Source organism: Cuculus canorus, chromosome 5 (genome assembly GCF_017976375.1).
Source record: "Cuculus canorus isolate bCucCan1 chromosome 5, bCucCan1.pri, whole genome shotgun sequence".
In the NCBI taxonomy this organism is placed as follows: domain Eukaryota; kingdom Metazoa; phylum Chordata; class Aves; order Cuculiformes; family Cuculidae; genus Cuculus; species Cuculus canorus.
Window position 1 is genome coordinate 50,113,358 of NC_071405.1, and position 16,876 is coordinate 50,130,233.

The 16,876-nt window shown below is 39.9% G+C and overlaps 1 protein-coding gene across 1 annotated transcript in view; it reads right to left on the reverse strand.

Moving 5' to 3' along the window:
* Positions 1-7,996: 7,996 nt before the first annotated feature.
* The window catches only part of RTF1 (RTF1 homolog, Paf1/RNA polymerase II complex component), a 33,281-nt gene continuing 24,401 nt past the window's right edge, over positions 7,997-16,876 (reverse strand). The window contains exons 14-18 of the mRNA XM_054068275.1: positions 16,546-16,603; positions 15,933-16,010; positions 14,735-14,830; positions 14,321-14,432; positions 7,997-12,576 (exon numbers count right to left, since the gene is read on the reverse strand). Of these exons, the coding sequence (XP_053924250.1) occupies positions 12,470-12,576; positions 14,321-14,432; positions 14,735-14,830; positions 15,933-16,010; positions 16,546-16,603 (451 nt within the window). The 3' untranslated portion in view covers positions 7,997-12,469. The remainder of the gene's footprint in view (positions 12,577-14,320; positions 14,433-14,734; positions 14,831-15,932; positions 16,011-16,545; positions 16,604-16,876) is intronic.

Here is a 16,876-nt window from a genome sequence, read left to right on the forward strand (position 1 = left end):
CAGCAGAAACCCTATACTGGTTCTGCTCACACCTCAGCAAGGAGCACACACCAGCCAGCCAGATTAGGGGGTGATGGCTGGGCAAACACTCTTCTCTTACACGGCTTATGTTGCAGTTTGCTCTCTTGTTCCAAATAAGAAGTGGAGGCTTTGAAAAGTCTCACTGACATCTGCTCACCATGAATGTACCTGTACTACCTAAACTGAAAAGTACTTGAATATGCGTTCCCCCACTACCATTTTCCCTCTTCACCTATTCATTGTTTGGGAAAGGAAAAAAGAAAAAATCAAGATCTTGAGCAACAAGTCAGCTACTTTAAAGTCCACAGTCACACACAGAATACACAATTTCTCTACACATTTTGGATATAAAAAAGACCATCATAGTTTCTCCTCGACCCTTGCTCTTCCTTTAATAAGCTCTTACTCGTAAATCTTGGAGACTGTTCCTTTCCATTTGTCTCAATTTCTATTGATTGTGAAAAATGTAGCGGTTTCTGCCCCTTGCTCTTCAATTGGTTCCAAAAGAGACTGTGAACAAACCTAAAGAAGCTGGGGCTGCTGGTGCTTACTAAGTATAACAGCTTTGAAACAATTTCTGCCTCAGGGTGCCCCTGAGCTGTGGATGTTGAGAACCCAGCTGGGAGAAGATAACAAAGAGAAAGAGCGCTTTCTTTGTGCCCTATTCCTTACACTAAATCATCTCATACTGTCTGTTGTCTGAGACAGGATAATGGCCCGAAGGGATATTGGATTAGACTCAGCAGGGCAGCTCTGATGGCAGCGTATCCCCATCTAGGAGAGGAATGCTGCTTCTCCCTCTGGAGAAGAGATGGAGTATTTCCTGGCAAAACTTCTGTCAGTCTACTTGCCTTCTTGTGGGAGCCCTTCCCCATCCGGCATCTTTGTTTCTTCACTTGACAGATTTTCTGGAATTATAAATCCCTCCTCTGGGTAAGTGGTTAGAAAATCTACTGCATTTCTCCCTCATCACACAATTTTACTGTGAAACTTTCAGTCCCTTGATAGAAAAGAGATACATCAGTCTCTTACAGCTGTGTCAGATATGTAAGAAAGTAAAGCTTGTTATAACTGTATGTCCTATGCAGGAAATCTTTACTTTTTCAGAGGGATCCCCACAAGTTTTCTGCTGTTTTAAATGAATCCCAAATCAATTTAAAGGCAAAAAAGAGGCTATTCTGTAAAACTCCTGTTCCTCCAGCCTGATCACCAGCTTCAGGAGTATCAGTGTTTCATTCGTGTGAACTGAATGCAGTGTTCACATCTGATCATGAGGCTCTATCTTCTATTGCCTAGAACAAGAAATTCCACTTTAAGCATTCTACTACAGCAAATAAGTACTCTTCATCTTTTTTCTTGATAATGGAAGAAGTACGTGTTTGATTAAATTACACCTTGTCTTTGCTTTGGTTGTGTCTGAAGGCAAAGTCTGGGATCAAGACAAAAAGAACACAAACATTCTATGAGATGTCTGCTGGAGCACCACCTCAACTTGTTCAGCAAGTGAGGCACTAGCTCCTTCCATAACCAAGCAAGCAAACCAATTTCACTCTCAATTTTCCAGACTGCAGTTTTGGTTCTCCCACACCAAAAGAAACCCCTCAAAATAATTCACCTTTTTCTACCCTCGTACAATATTAGTTAAAAAAACACCTGGAATCGTAACAATAGCCTGAGTGCTAATCCGTTAAAAGGAGATTGGTCAAATCATATAGCTCAGTCCACTTTCAAAAGATTACTCCTCTCTGGGTTTTGGTTTTATGTGTGTCTGTTTTTATTCACTAATAGCTACTCTAATAGACTCAGTAGGTTTGTCTCGAATTTTTTGAGCAATCTAATGTCAGCCACTCTCTGGAACAGAGACACAAGACTTTCTGAATACTGAGCCTTCTAATTGTATTCTATTTATAGAGATGAGTACCAGCTAAGATCTTTTCATCAATTTTACATTAGTTGCTTTATTGAAGAAACTCCATTTTCCTGATGTGGTCGAATTCTTTCTTGGATGGATGTAGCCATTCATTCCTTTTATTTCCAAGAGAGATAAAAAAACCCCAACCTGTGTGCTGGTCAAGGTGATGTTTTTGAATGTGCTTGCCCAAGTGGATAGTTACCATAGCTCCCTGACATGGCTGAATGGCGCTTTGCCTCCCTGAACTTGACAAATCAATTCTTTTTAATACAAATGACTTTCTACAATACCATGTTGGTCTTTTCCCAGGATTAATATTCAGCAACAGTAATAAGAGTAGGAATATACATATATGTGTATATAGTTTTATAAAGAAATCAAATACAAACTAAACTCCAGGCACATTTTCTTCCAGAACCTAATCAAGTACAGTTGTTTTATTAAAAACTTGTGGCAAAAAGGCAGAGAAGGGTGCTTACAAGCCACTGCTGAGTTGTGGGAGTTGTTCAGCATGCTCAGTAGCAACATTGCCTCCTTGCTCTCCTGAGCTCAGGGAACTCGGAAAACAAGTCAAGGTACCACCATCAGAGCAGGCTAAGCCAGATACTGCTTCAGAAGAGCGGTTTCCAGGTGTCTGTGGGTCAGCCTTTTAGGCACAGCCTTTAACTCTACTTGGTCCCCAGCATCACTAGGACTCCTCATCCCTTCCCAGCACCTCAGACCTTGCTCTCCCTGAGCACTATGCTCCCTCACCACAGAAGGGGAAGGATGCAGGAGGATGGGACAGTCAGAAAGGCTGCTCAAGGAACGACACTGCTGTGCCTCCTTCCTGGTTTCTGTCATTGCCACCTCACCAAAGCACAGAGTGCTTTATTCAAGCAAATAAACACAGCAGAGCAGTAAGCCTTAAAGCCTACTCTTCATCTTTGATGTTTGAGAAAGCCCGCTTAGCTGCAGAGTCGGAAATGCTTTCACGCAACATGGACCACTCTGTCCTCTGACAGCCCGCTCAGCCCCTCAACTAGCCTCTCCTTCCAAAGATAAGTTTCAGATTACATCCGATATCCAGTTATATTCCTGACAAACTCTCCCTTCATTCCACCCTCATTTTAACAACTGAAAAAACATCTGTTGCTCTGCTGTGGCCATCTGCTACCAGCCCCAAGAAGTGAGGCAAAAAATACCCACGGAATTTGAAGAACAGTGTTAGCTGAGATCTGATATGTGTCAAGACAGCCCGACAAATGGGACGTCTTAAAATCTATGAATGAATGGGACTTGGTTTCTACGTCCAAGAGCAAGGTAGCATCATTTTTCCCTCAGGTAAGGGACAGCAGCAAAGGGAACTATTAATACACCATATTAATATGCGAGGTGTGATAAAATAAATAATTTATTTCAAGGTGGAAGTTAATGAGCAGGAATAAAAAAAAAACTAAAGGAGCAATAAGCAACCTTCAGAATTTAAATGCTCTCTAATTTTATAGTCATAACTTATGGTAGATAATTGGGCATCAACAAGCTTGTCATCAGTGATAACTCACTTAGAGGTGGATTACAGTGGATCCCATTATGCGTAACTTCTCGAAGGGAGTAGGATTGGGGGAATTATGCGGGCTGTCCCTGCCCAGCATTCAAGCCTTTAGTGTGCGGCAGTCTACAGAAGACCTCAGTCTTAGCTTCCAGTAAATAACACAAAATAATCACCATAGGAGCAGTTCTGCCCTGTGACTTTGCAATTAGGTCACCTGTGAGTGAAAATATTCTTCATGAGGACCCTATCCAGCTCCCACTGCCTACCACAGAGTCCTCCCATCTGCTGCAACAGAGGCTAAATAGACAAATAATATTTGGGACTAGATGTTTTCGGGCTTCTGGGCATTCATCCCTAAAGTGTTTCAAATTACAATTTATATTTTTTCCCCTTCAGTACTCTTATTTGCCTCTGGAAGAGTACAAGTTGCTGTGAACAGAAGTGCTAGTTTGAAACGGGCAACAGTGACAGGAAACCCTGAAGTGCGTTCTGTAACATGCTATAATTTTAAAAACACTTCTGTGGTAAGCAATAAAGCAATTTTACCTTAAGGTTAAAGTTTTTGTTAAAGATCATCTATCCCATGCTGCTACAGTAGTTCATTCCACCCCCAGACTTCGCTTGCTAAGCTAAATTGCTGAATTCTTCACAGCAGATCCTTTACTAGGAGCAGAGCTAAAAAAAAACATTTTACAAAATGCTAAAATTGTTCTCAGCTTACTTTTAATTTCAGTTTTTGCCATCATACCTTGCTATCTTCAGCTTTCTACCCGTGATCATTTGAGAAAACATTACGGAAGTTTGCAATAGACATAAAAAAATCAGTGAACAACCAACTAATCCTGTTTAAAAATAGAAAATTACTGCTTTGTATTTGAAATTCATTTAGTCTTTTTCAGATGAAGACAACATTTATTCAAATCTTCAAGTTTACCTTAATAGCGGAAAAAAAAGTTTGCCTCCATAGGGACAAAGGGACAAAGCTTCATTACACAAAAAAAAGCTACTCTTGGTTTTTCACTACTAGTGAGTCTTCAAGAGCAAAGTATGAAACAAAAGTTTGTCTTTTTCCTATTTATTGTCTATACGATCTGCCTTTCTAGTCATAGGTCAGGTTTTTCCCTGAATCAAGGATGCCGACCATATTAAACTGTTTGTGCTAACTGTAGCCAGAAAAACCATTGCATTAGGGCCCCTTTTGGAAGAAAATTTAATTTTTCATAGTAATATTCTAAAGCATATTGGGGATATGAGCAACAATTTTGTTCTAATTGCCATACCACTGATCATTTTTAAGAGCTAGTTGTTGCGGGAATAAGATGATAAACACCTGGTATGGGTAAGCAGCAGACGGTGCACTGAAACTGCCATCTCAGAAATGCCCATAAGTCATAGAATCACGGAATCACCAGGTTGGAAAAGACCTCTGGGACCATCAAGTCCAACCGTTCCTATCTGCCACTAAGCCATGTCCCCGAGTGCCTCATCTAACCGTCTTTTAAATACCTCCAGGGATGGGGACTCAAACACCTCCCTGGGCAGCCTCTGCCAGTGCCCGATGACCCTTTCCATGAAAAACTTTTTCCTGATATCCAGTCTGACCCTCCCCGAGGGCAGCTTGAGGCCATTCCCCCTCGTCCTATCACCTGGCACTTGGGAAAAGAGGCCAACACCCACCTCTCTACAACCTCCTTTCAGGTAGTTGTAGAGAGCAATAAGGTCTCTCCTCAGCCTCCTCTTCTCAGGTCAGCTGCCAAGTCACTGGTGTTAAGCTGACGCCTTCACATCCACTTGTACTCCTCCTTGGCTGTTTCCAGGAAGAGGCATAAAACCCAATAGCCACACATCCGTTCTCAGGAGCTGATCTTTCATGCAGCCATTTCACCATGAAAAGTAATGGAAGAGAATTACCTGTAGACAGACGTTCCACCAGGAAGAATCACAGAGAAGAGATGGAAGAGCCGCCATTCACGCCGTTGCACTCCACACAAACACTCCTGTGCCCCAGGTGGGGTACCTGGCAATTGTATGTTTGTGCATAGTTGTGAAGGAGAGCAAACAAGTGATTTGAGAATGGTCCTTTGTAAAGCACAAAGTCACAATCATCACAGATTTCACATAAAATGTTATCCCTTTGATTTAGTGGCACATTTTACAGCTCCTGAGATTTCCCCACTCTTACATGAATATCTTTTGAAAATCTTTCCCAAGGCAGGCGCAGCAAAGTAAGGCACAGTGATCATGTTCATGCCATTTGCAAAGGCAGATCACTCAACTTTAATCAGTACTGCCCCTTCCTCCCACCCACTGAATCATAAATCCAGACTCCCAAAAGACTTGATGTATTTTGGTCATTGTATGTATATCAACTCATGCCAGAAAATAACCTGTATTCTTTGCATCCACGTACCTTATTTAGCATTAAGCTGCATTTATGAGTCTTATCTAAAACAGGCTATTAACAGCTTGGCAAAATTACTCATCTGCAATGTAATTTCGTACACTATCCACCCTTGTATTTTCTGCACATCAAGATAACAGAGGTTTAATAATAAACAAAAAACCTGACCCAAGAAGAATGAGGAAATGTAATATTTTTACTTGAGAATCAACGTGAGATTTAGGATATGAACCTGAGACTTCCAGCAAGTTTTTTATCCAACAGCTTTCTTCCCTTTCTCATTTGTTGTGATCATGTGTTTCTGCACGGACCTGCTGTAATTTCTCAAAAAAACAGTACTCAGAACCATAACCATCACATAGCATAATTTTATACATTTACTAAAATCAAACAAACTTCTGCAGGATCCATGATAATTTATGCATAGGCAATTAAGGCAATGGTGTTGCTTGCAAGCATTTGTAAGAGTAACGACCAATTTCCCAATCAACCTGTTGCAAAACTTTAACATGCCTTAAACATAATTTCAGAAAATTACTTACTGCATGATGCTTTTCTACTGCATGAAGCTTTTCTACAACATGTGTGAAAATAACTTGGTTCACTCAAACCAGATGCCACACTTGGCACAGATGGAAGGCTAACTATCAGACGTTTGCATAATAGCCGTCCTGATGGACCAGAGGTCCTCATTATTTTCCAGACTATGACCACTCTTTTCCCACTCTCATTAGGGCTCAGTGTCTCTTCTGCTGTCAGGGTATTAAAAATGTGTGGAAAAACAGAAGCTCAGAATGGCATTTAAATATCCTCAGTAGAGCAGAGAATCTGCAGCTAGCTTTCAAGAATTAGAACATCAACTATTGTCAGAATCAAAAAACATAAGGGAAGTCAATCAAATTTTTTTTTCTTCTATGGAGAAAAGGGAGGGAAAAAAAAACACACCACAAAAAAACTCACTCAATAACTGTTACTTTCTAAGAAAGGAAATGACGCTGCCTTGCATCACACTGCATAAAGGTATTACGTCTCTTAAAGCATTCAGCTCACTCACTTTTTGACACTAGGTGCCAGCACTTCTAAAGAGGAAACAGTTCTTTTCTATTTCAAGTAATTCCTCTCCACACTGAAAACAGAATGCAAAGAATATCCTACCCAGATACGTTCTACTCAATTTAATCAGATTACTTATTTACTCCACAGAAAATACACTTTATCACCCACAGACTACCCAAGTGCATGATGCTGAGAATTTAGGAGTAGCCAGTCGTTAAATTCCAGGTTCTTCCCAAGACAGACAGAATCACTGTCCCCCTATCAGCAGAAATCCTCTTAACATTTTCCATTCAATTAAAGATACAAACTAAGAAACTTATGCATGGACTGTATATTTAGAGAAGCCAGAATGTAACTAAATCAATAGCCTATAACTCTCATTTGCAAATAGCTAAGTGCTCTGTTTGGCAACCCAGGTAACTCCTATCAGTTGTCTTGAAACAGCTTGACTGTGGAGCAGACAAGTTACAGCAAAGTAAACTCAGTTTCACTTAGAATTTACTGTAAACAGGATCATAGTATAATTTAGATTGAAAGGGACCTCAGGAGGTCCAGAAGAATAATGCCCTGCACCGAGCAGAGTCAGCTCCAAAGCCACATTGCTCAGGGCTCTTACCCTGTTGAAAAACTCCCAGGAATAGGCTGCAGAACCTCTCTGGGCAGCCTATTCCACTGACTCACTGTCCTCACAGTGGGGTGTCATCACCTTTAATCAGAACCTCTAGTTTCAAATTATGCCGTCATCTCCCACCCTCCCACCATACACAACTGCAAAAAGCAGACCACTTTTCTGACAACTTCTCCATGTTAACAGAGGGCTGCTATTAGCTCCTCCTGAAGCTGCCTCTTCCGTTACAACAAAGATCTTGTTTCTGGGCAAAGAGGAAGAATAACATATATGTTTATACATAAGTAAAGCTAAGAACTTATTATTAGCTTAACCTAATTCAAGGACCACTATTAGCCTAGAAAAAGAAAGAATAACAATGCATGCGGTTTTAAGAGTACTTTTATACAGAAGTAGTCACAGTAACACAGTTAAAATCGTAGCACACATTTCTCCGTTTCTTTCCTTGTTCTAGGGGTTGCTTTCACTCCTCTGGGTCTCAAAGTCAATAGCTCCAGATTGCAGGAAAGGATAACGTGAAGCTGTCAGCATCATTCGTTGGGAGGGATATGCCGCTGCTTTCTTCCTCCTCCTCCCTCTAGGACCCATTTGAGGTTCTTTTTATGCTTGCTAACATGCTTTTACACATTTCTTTTTCTTCATTGACCTGCAGCTCCATGCTACGTCCAAATGTATGACACATGGTGCTCTTCACACATTAGGTATGATTTCCTTGTCCTATTTTTTCTTTAAAAAAAAAAAATCTAACAAAAAAAAAAACAACAAACCCCCCCTTAAACAAGCATGTACTTGACCACCAGTGAGTGACCGCTCACAAATGCATGAGTCCCAACACAAAAAAAACCCAAGACCATGCCTGTAATTCTTTTTGTTTAACAAATAAATTAAAATCACCTTCTGAGCTGACCCACAGCTGCATATAATGTTGCCAATGTTCAAGGCAATTCCACAGATCATTTTCTGGAAGGCTGTTGAGGATCTCAGTACTTTTTGCTTTCAAGCCTTCTACCAACAAAAAAAGCATGTATAACCAGTGAAGCATTTGGGCATACTCCTCATTTTCAGTTCTCACCTTCTTCTCCTTTCAACTTCTGCTAGGAACAAACTAGCTGTGAAGCATCTTCTTCATTGTTAGTTCATTCCTTTTCCTTTGAGGCACGACCTATTTTCCTTTGGTCCACTATCCTTCCCAAAGGCAGTTAAAAACTATCAACCCCTTGTCCTAAAGATTCCTTGGAAATCTGTGACCTTGCACAGCACCTTAAAAGCATGGGCATTTTAAAATGCTCATAAGGATGTGGAAAACTCAGACAGGGTTTTATTGTTCCAAGCGCACCAAAGAACATTTTGCTAATCAAATCTGTTATAGCTCTTTACTCTACAGTGTAACAAGCCGAGTCTTCCAGCCTGTTCAGTGATAAACCTATAGACAATTTTGTGTCACAGCCAGCCATAGCAGGAACTCTGTAGACAAACACCCAGAGTCTCAGAAAGGACACGTGTCGCGAAATGCTGCACTGCTCATGGTAAGCCACCATGTCTGTGAGACAAATTCTGCGTGCTGCATGTAGGAAGGGGGATGTGGAAAGGGCAGTACGTGCAGACAGACAAAACTGGATAAAGCAGTATTAAATTACTTATAGAATCATAGGATAATTCCACCCTCCTGCTCAAAGTTTTGTAGACTACAAGGTTGGATCACCTTACTCGTGGCTTAATCCAGCCTTCAATTGAAACCCTCCAAACTACTAACAGAACAATCTCTCTGGGCAACCTACTCCACTCTCACTGTCCTGAGTTACATCTTGGCAAAACTTGTCCTGTCTCATTTTTGGCCGGTTGTGTCTCATCGTCCCATCAAGTATCGCTCAAGAACAGCCTTGCCTCATCTCGTTCAGTAGGTTTGCTGAGTTCAGCTACATGCTCTAACATCTTTGATTACAATAATCTGGATTTCTACCAGATGAGCAAAGTCTGTGATTTCATCGAGACGCAGCAGAGGTGCAAGTGAAGGACCTTCCAAGAGGCTCCATTTGATTCTAGTGATAAAAAGGGACTTCAGTGGCTAAAGAGTGAGGCAGGAGTCAACAGTCACTCTTGCAAAAGAGGGGACTTTTCATAGTATTTTAAATAAAATCACCCAGACTGATAAATGAAGTGTCAGTTTCTTAAAAGAGCAAACTCCAGGCAGGAAACCCTTAGCATCTCAGATCAAGGGATAAACAATAAACCTTATTAAACCAACAAACCAAGTTTATTTATAGAAGTCTGTACAATTGTGATGAACTATGCTAGGACACCAATGAAACAAAGCAAACAAATCTCTTCCCCCTCTCTACGAGCAAGAGGTGTAGTCACTCACCTTTACATGCACTTAAAGGAAAAAGATTACAGCTTTCATACACAGTTTTGTAACTATTCAAGAATATCTCTTGATGGATTATTCTCATTAGAAGAGGTCTGCGTGATAATTTAGTGACCGTTGCCTCTTTTAAAAATAGGATTTCGGCAGAATCCAGAACCTTTGAGAGGTTAAGTGGCAGTTTCATATTCACAAGTAACTAGGACATAGTCCATCATTCATCTGCGTATTGTAAACTCACTGCATCTCCTCTGTTTCAGTTGTTTCCACTAAAAGTTAATTGCAACACTGTACAGGTCTCGTCAACATTTTGGCCATAGTTGAGACTATTCTTGTGTTACCAAATGTATGCCTAAAATCAATACATCAAGGGCAAGCATATTAAAAAATAATGAATTTGAGTTAACTTTATCTTTAGAGACCACTTGTCACTGCACCTCAGAGTTCAGAGGCATTTTTCTGTAAAAATCAGTCCCTGAATCGCTTGATTTTGCAATTATTTCTGCAAAGCACTGGAGAGTGATTATTTTGAAAACTAGCTATTGCAAACAACTTTAGGGGTTTTATTACAAATCTGTAACATTATTGAAACTGTTAAAAAAAAAATCATATCAAATGCATATCTACACAGTGAATCACAATGTCTCCAATGAAGTTATCACAGTAGAGTCCAAAAATTCACTCTTAGAATGTTAAACATACATATCTGTGAAAGCCTACTACAGCCCCAGAGAAGCTGCCAAAACAGGCCAAATAAAGCAGTCCATGATTACATATTTACAGAATAACCCATGTTTCCTAGAACTATGGACTATTCTGTGAATAGTGTTGAAGGATTCCTAATTACTTGTTTAAATGGTAGATAAGAGCTGCTTCATAGGCTGATTTTCTTTTTATGCACAGTTCATAGTATCAATCTGCACACAATTACAAGATGTTTCTTTAAAGCTAGTGTTAAAAAAGAGGAAGTTAAATAAGAACTAGATTGAAGTTTCATTAAGAATCCAACAAGAAAGCATCAAACACAGGTTTAAATGTAACCAGTGTACGATTTCAGAGAAACAGTAATGCTCTGACACAAGAAGAGCATCAGCATATTCCCTCTTCAGGGTCCCCCAGAAACGTTCCTATCCAGTTCAGTGCCTAAGTCATTATACTTGTACTGGTCTGAGTAGGAACAAACACGCACTTGCACGCATACCTGAACAAGGGCCTCTAATCTTTTAGACTTCTAATTCTCTTTTAGTTTAGTTCTTAGCTCCATATATGCCATTGTATCTTGTTTGGAAAAGCTCCTTGTTAAACGTCACTTATATTTACACTTTGATATTTATTTATTTTTTTTACACCTGAGTAAATTCAGCTGTCACCTTGTGTCCAGTCAAATATTCCATAAAGCCATATAATTTTTGTGCTAGTGTTGCACTTGTAGCAGTTTATAGATGAAAAATGTGCATCAGCTACCTCTCATACATGACCCACTGACCTTTCTACTATGTCCTCACTGTGCCCTTTCTCTTGCACAAAACGCCTTTTTTAAAAAATATTTTTCATTTGTTTATAGAAGCCCCTTTTAAATGGTTCATAAAACAAGAAAAGTGAGCTGGAGCCCAGTGAAGACATGATGACTTAAATATGTAATATTGGAGGTTTGGAGAAGAAATTAAAGCCCAACCAATAAGCACCCCATGGCCAGCCCAGAAAAAAGCTACTCCACTCAGTTTCAGTTAGAGACTCTGGATGTCCTATAGATGACAAGTCCCACATCAGAAGCCGTGTACCTCCCTCTCATCGGTTAAGTGTAAGTAAAGAAGGGAACATGAAGTTGAACAGCTATATCAGCCAAGCCGTTTTAGTAAGAAGAATCACATTTAATGAGTTTCTTTCTTGCAATTTCAGATGCTCAAGTACAGCTGGTAGAAATTCAAAACAGCCGTAAAGAACTGTGACAGACAGATACAAATATTACTGCAGCTTAAAAATGATAAAAAACACCTGAAAAAAAGTCACACAACCCTTCCAAAAAAATTTACACTTTGAACCTAAGCCAGTTTTTGAAGATTCCCTTCTCCAAAGCTAGGAGGAAGGAGGAAGAAGAGGAGGAAGAAAGTGCAGATGACCTTCCAGCCACAAAGGTCTTGCGTCAACGTTTATTCACCGTGCCTGTGGTGGTATGTAAGGGGAGATCATCAAGTGCTGATTCTGTGACCACCAAGAGATTCCTATGGAAATCCAGACCTCAGGCTAATACTGAACACAGAGTGGACCAACAAGCTGCATCGACAAAATAAAAGCAAAATTCAAACTAAAAGAAATGGGAAAACTCCAAGTAGCACAGATCCACATTTGTGAGGGGGGCAGGAAGAAAGGGCAAGAAGGGAGGTCTATACAGTAAATAGTTGAATGGTTTATGTTACAGCTGACTGGCAGTTTTAAAGAGTCTCTTCCCAGCTCCATCGCTGCTCCAACCCAGAAGGGAGAACTGAAAAGGGAGGAAGAAAAAGTAGGACATAGTCATGGAGCATGCAGGATCAGAAGCAGCAGAGTGGGCACGCTCAAATAAGCCCCCGCCTCTTTTTGTAGTCCTCCAAATTCAATGATCGCCGAGGGGCACCATCTTTAGCTGGTGGAGCCTTGGAGGTGATGGCCAGTGCCTTAGATTCTGTTGGGGATAAGAAATGAGTGAGGACCAAAATACACAAAACCTGCATATTTTAACTTGTTGCTTTTGCTGACAATTTCATCCCAAAACAACATTTGCCTTCTCCAGCATACATCAGGTTAGAATTTCAGTTAGTAATACAGGTGGAACCTGGTAGCTTTCTACATAGATAAAACGTGCAATTTTGACTCTGTAACAGTTAATCCAGCTTTCTGCCATTAAGCATACTTTCATTTCTTAAGAAAACTACTCTGTAGCATGCTGAAATTCCCACACAAACAGAGCCTTCAAGCTCAGTTCTGGGATCTTTGATAAACCATTATCCCATGAGAATAGCAAGCACAAAGAGACAGGTAAAAAGTGGACAGCAGTTAAACTTCCTATGCATGCCTGCAACACATTCTAACCAGTCTCCAGGCTCTTCTGTTAAGAAAGGAGACCGCACAAAGCAAGATGCCAGAATGGTGTTATGTTAGAGGAAAATACCAGAACACCCATAATTAAACCTCAATCTGTATTGTGTCTCTCTCATCCTTCTCTTTTCCGTCTCCTTCCTGGTTTCCAGTGTCCTTTAGTATCTAACCTTCATCTGCTTGCTAACTCTCTGAAGTCTTTAAGTCTCATTACCTGCTTCAGGAAGTCTCCTATTCTTGGCATTCTACCTCATTCTGTAGTCTTACATCCAGAGTTCCAATCTTGAGCTAGTTTGGAGAGACAACCACTCCTGCTCTCCTTTCTTGATCAGGTTTTAAGTCTGTGTGCATTTTTACGTACTTCCTAAATTCCTGTTCTCCAAGGAACTTCAGCTCTAATCCTTCCAGTAACGCAAGAAAAAATAAGCCTTGTGAGTCAAACTGCACTGGAACACTCCTGTGTTTTCTCTCCCCTGGAAAATAGCTTGACAGGATGATAAAAAACGGTGTCAACCTGCACCAGGGTGAGTTTAAATTGGATATTAGAAAAAATTTCTTCACTAAAGTGTTGTCAAGCATGGAAGCAGGCTGCCCAGAGTAGTGGTTAAGTCACCATCCCTGGAGGTATTTAAAAGACATGTAGACCTGGCACTTAGGACACCATTTAGTGGTAGAGTTAGTAGTGTTAGGTTAATGGTTGGACCCATCTTTAAGGGTCTTTTCCAACCTAAATGATTCTATGATTCTATAACACTAAACTGTCCTTGCCACACATCTCAGGCTTTCAAAGTCAAGATCACAAAGGAGAAGGGTCAGCATGCTTGCATCTATAAGCAAACCTTCACTCTCTGCACAGGGAGTTCAAAATCAAACACAAACATTTTATCCACATAGCACATACACAAATTACAGAACACTACATCAGTCACCCAAAGCTTATCTGTCCTCAAAAGTGATTAGACAAATCAGCAAAGTAAGCATTAAGGTAGATATCAAGCTTATTCAATATAACAATCTCGTCTGTTCCCCAAAAAGATGTGAGTCAGGTACTGTAGACTGGAAGAATACACCAGAAAACAGTCCCAAATATCCTTTTCTCTCTACACGTTTGGAGCAAGGATATGAGGACATAAGGGTTTCAGTTTAATACAATACAGTTGTTCTTGTTTTCTCAATGGATGTCATTACCACAAGTGCTGCTCTCCTTAGTTCAAAATACTTGCCAAGATGACAAACAGGGAGTTTTTGCTCCCATTTTCAAAAGCTGACCAAGTAAGCTCTACCATAATAAGCTGGACTATCCCACCCCCAAACTCAGCTGAAACACCCACCTGAACTGGGAACCTGAAGATCAATCTTTACATCAAAGTCATGCACTTTGAATAGATCTTCTGAGAGGTCACTGGCTGATTTAGAGTTCACATCTTTATCCTTCCCTTGACCCTGAAAGAAAAGCTACAGGTTAGTTTCCAGTCCTTATCTGTCCGGATAAACAGAGGTAGAAACACATTTTCCCCTCTTCTATCACAAACATACTTAGTTCAGCTTTTTTCTGCTATATTTTTCTGCTAGAGAAATTTAGTTTTCTTTCCCCAGACAGAAAAAGCTGTTTCTTTTCTATGTTAATGCTCTACATGACACCTATTTCTAGAGCTGAAACATGCATATCTACTATTAGTCATAAGTTTCTAGAGCAAAACTGTGACAGTGGGAGGAATACAACAGAGACAGAAACGGAAACTTGCCTTACTCATGTCCTTTGGAGCATCTGGTAATACACCAGACCCATATTTTGCATTTAGCTGGGCAAGGATGGCAGCCTGGACAGCAGGATCTCTGGACTGTAGAGAGGAAAAGGGGAAAAAAAGAAATCACTGTATATGAACTGGCAAAAACTGTACTGCGACTTTGTTAAACTAGTGCTCGTATCCTTGAATCTAAACCCTAAGATGCTGCAGAGTTGCCTCAGATCCTGAAGACTGGGCTAACTGAATCATCCCAATACCAGTACAATTAATCTGACAGTAATGCACTGACAGTTATCCTTCAGAAAAATCTCTCTTTGAGAAAACAAGAAATATATTTTTTTAATATGGTTTGCTCCTGTGACTATTGTTAAATCTATTTGCTTTCAGCTTACATTTCTGGCTTGAAACATCCTACTAGAGACCATAAATCTTCAGAAGATATTTCCTTTATATCATAGCTGCCTACCATAATAAAGCTATTCAGTTACATTTCTTTTCTAATAAAGAATTATTTCAGAAGAAATTATTTATAAATTCAAGCCCTGCAATAAAATTCCTTTCTATTCCCTTGCCAGTTTGTGGGAACTGATGAGATACAACCTGTTCAGATTTTTAAGGACTAATATCAGAATCATATATTGTACTAGAATGGGCCTCAACAGAGACAAATTGCTTAGAAGTAGGAGCTGATCACCTTGCTATCCATCATTTACAAAGGGACTGCAGTAGCAGGTTTTGCCACAGTATCAAGGGAGAAGTTTGTGTTAAATGACTTTATCCATCACAGGTCTAAAATGTCTGGTCTCCTCATTCCTTTCACAGACTTTTAAAGGAAGTTTCATCTAATTGGAAACTAAACTCACACTGAAGCAAATTGCCTTCCCAGAGCTGACTAAATCTGAGTAATTCTACATAGAAGAACAAACCTAAACCACAGTTGCTTCTCCATGTACATACCCACATTACTTATGTCTTTCAGATTTTGCATTAAAAAAATAATACTGTTTTTTCCTTCTTTTGGAATAGTGAGAGCAGGATCTCACTCAAGTATATCTCACCCCAACATCTGAAGCGTTAATAGCATATGGCACAGTTGGGAATGAATATAAATAACATTTTCCTTCCTACTCTATGTATTACATTGCTTACTGTTTCTTTGTGAATTGCCTAAAATGAACTTAAGCATCTCACTCACATTAGACACTATTGTGGGCTTGCACTGCCGCCTAGTAAAGGGGTCCATTTGTTGGTTTTTCATGCTATGACTTTCAGCCTGAGGAAGAAAAAGGACATGGTTTTGCAGGGTTAGCTACTTGCACCCTTGTAAATCCTCCCACAGCACCCCATCCATGCAAGTACTCATCAGTTACATATAACAACATGATCATGATTTTGACACACCCACAGTCCTACACTTCAGAGGGCAAAACTGTACTTTTGAATATAATACAGAAAACAGGTACACACCTCAGGTTAGTTAAGGTTTAACCGTTAGTTAACAAGCTTATTTTTTCCTTAATAGAGATGTTACTGCAAGGAATTATATTTCCTTTACTATTTTATTCTCTGAACTCTCCTTTCTGATTTCTTTCCCATACAGAAAGCACTAAGTCATTATTACAGTCGGCAATCTGCAATTGAGTTGATCAAAAGGATAAAACAGTCGGCTTTAAAATCATGTCATTTGGCTATATGAAAGATTTTATGGATCATTAAAAAAAAAAAATCAATAACTGCACCATACAATGATCCCCTGTTGCATCATTTCATGTCTACTTGTACAGAAATATTAATTCAGCGCTATTTACCACAAGAGCCTTCTCAGACTCAACGATATTCCACTCTCTATTTCTCTGGTTGATGTAACTGCAGAATGGAAAAAAGGAGGGTGGGGGAAAGAAAAACAAAGTGACTGTCATTTATCAAGCCCTACACAACAAAACAGCATTCTTGCAGCTTCATCCTGATCACAAATTACTCTTATTGCAATCGAACTGCTACCTGGGACATGTGGAAGAGTTTATATTTTTGACAGTTTTCACTGCCTTGCATCTGTCATTCAGCTAAGATATGGAAATGCTAACAGAGCCATCACGATACACATTTCATCAACATATCGTACAGGAAAGAAGATAATTT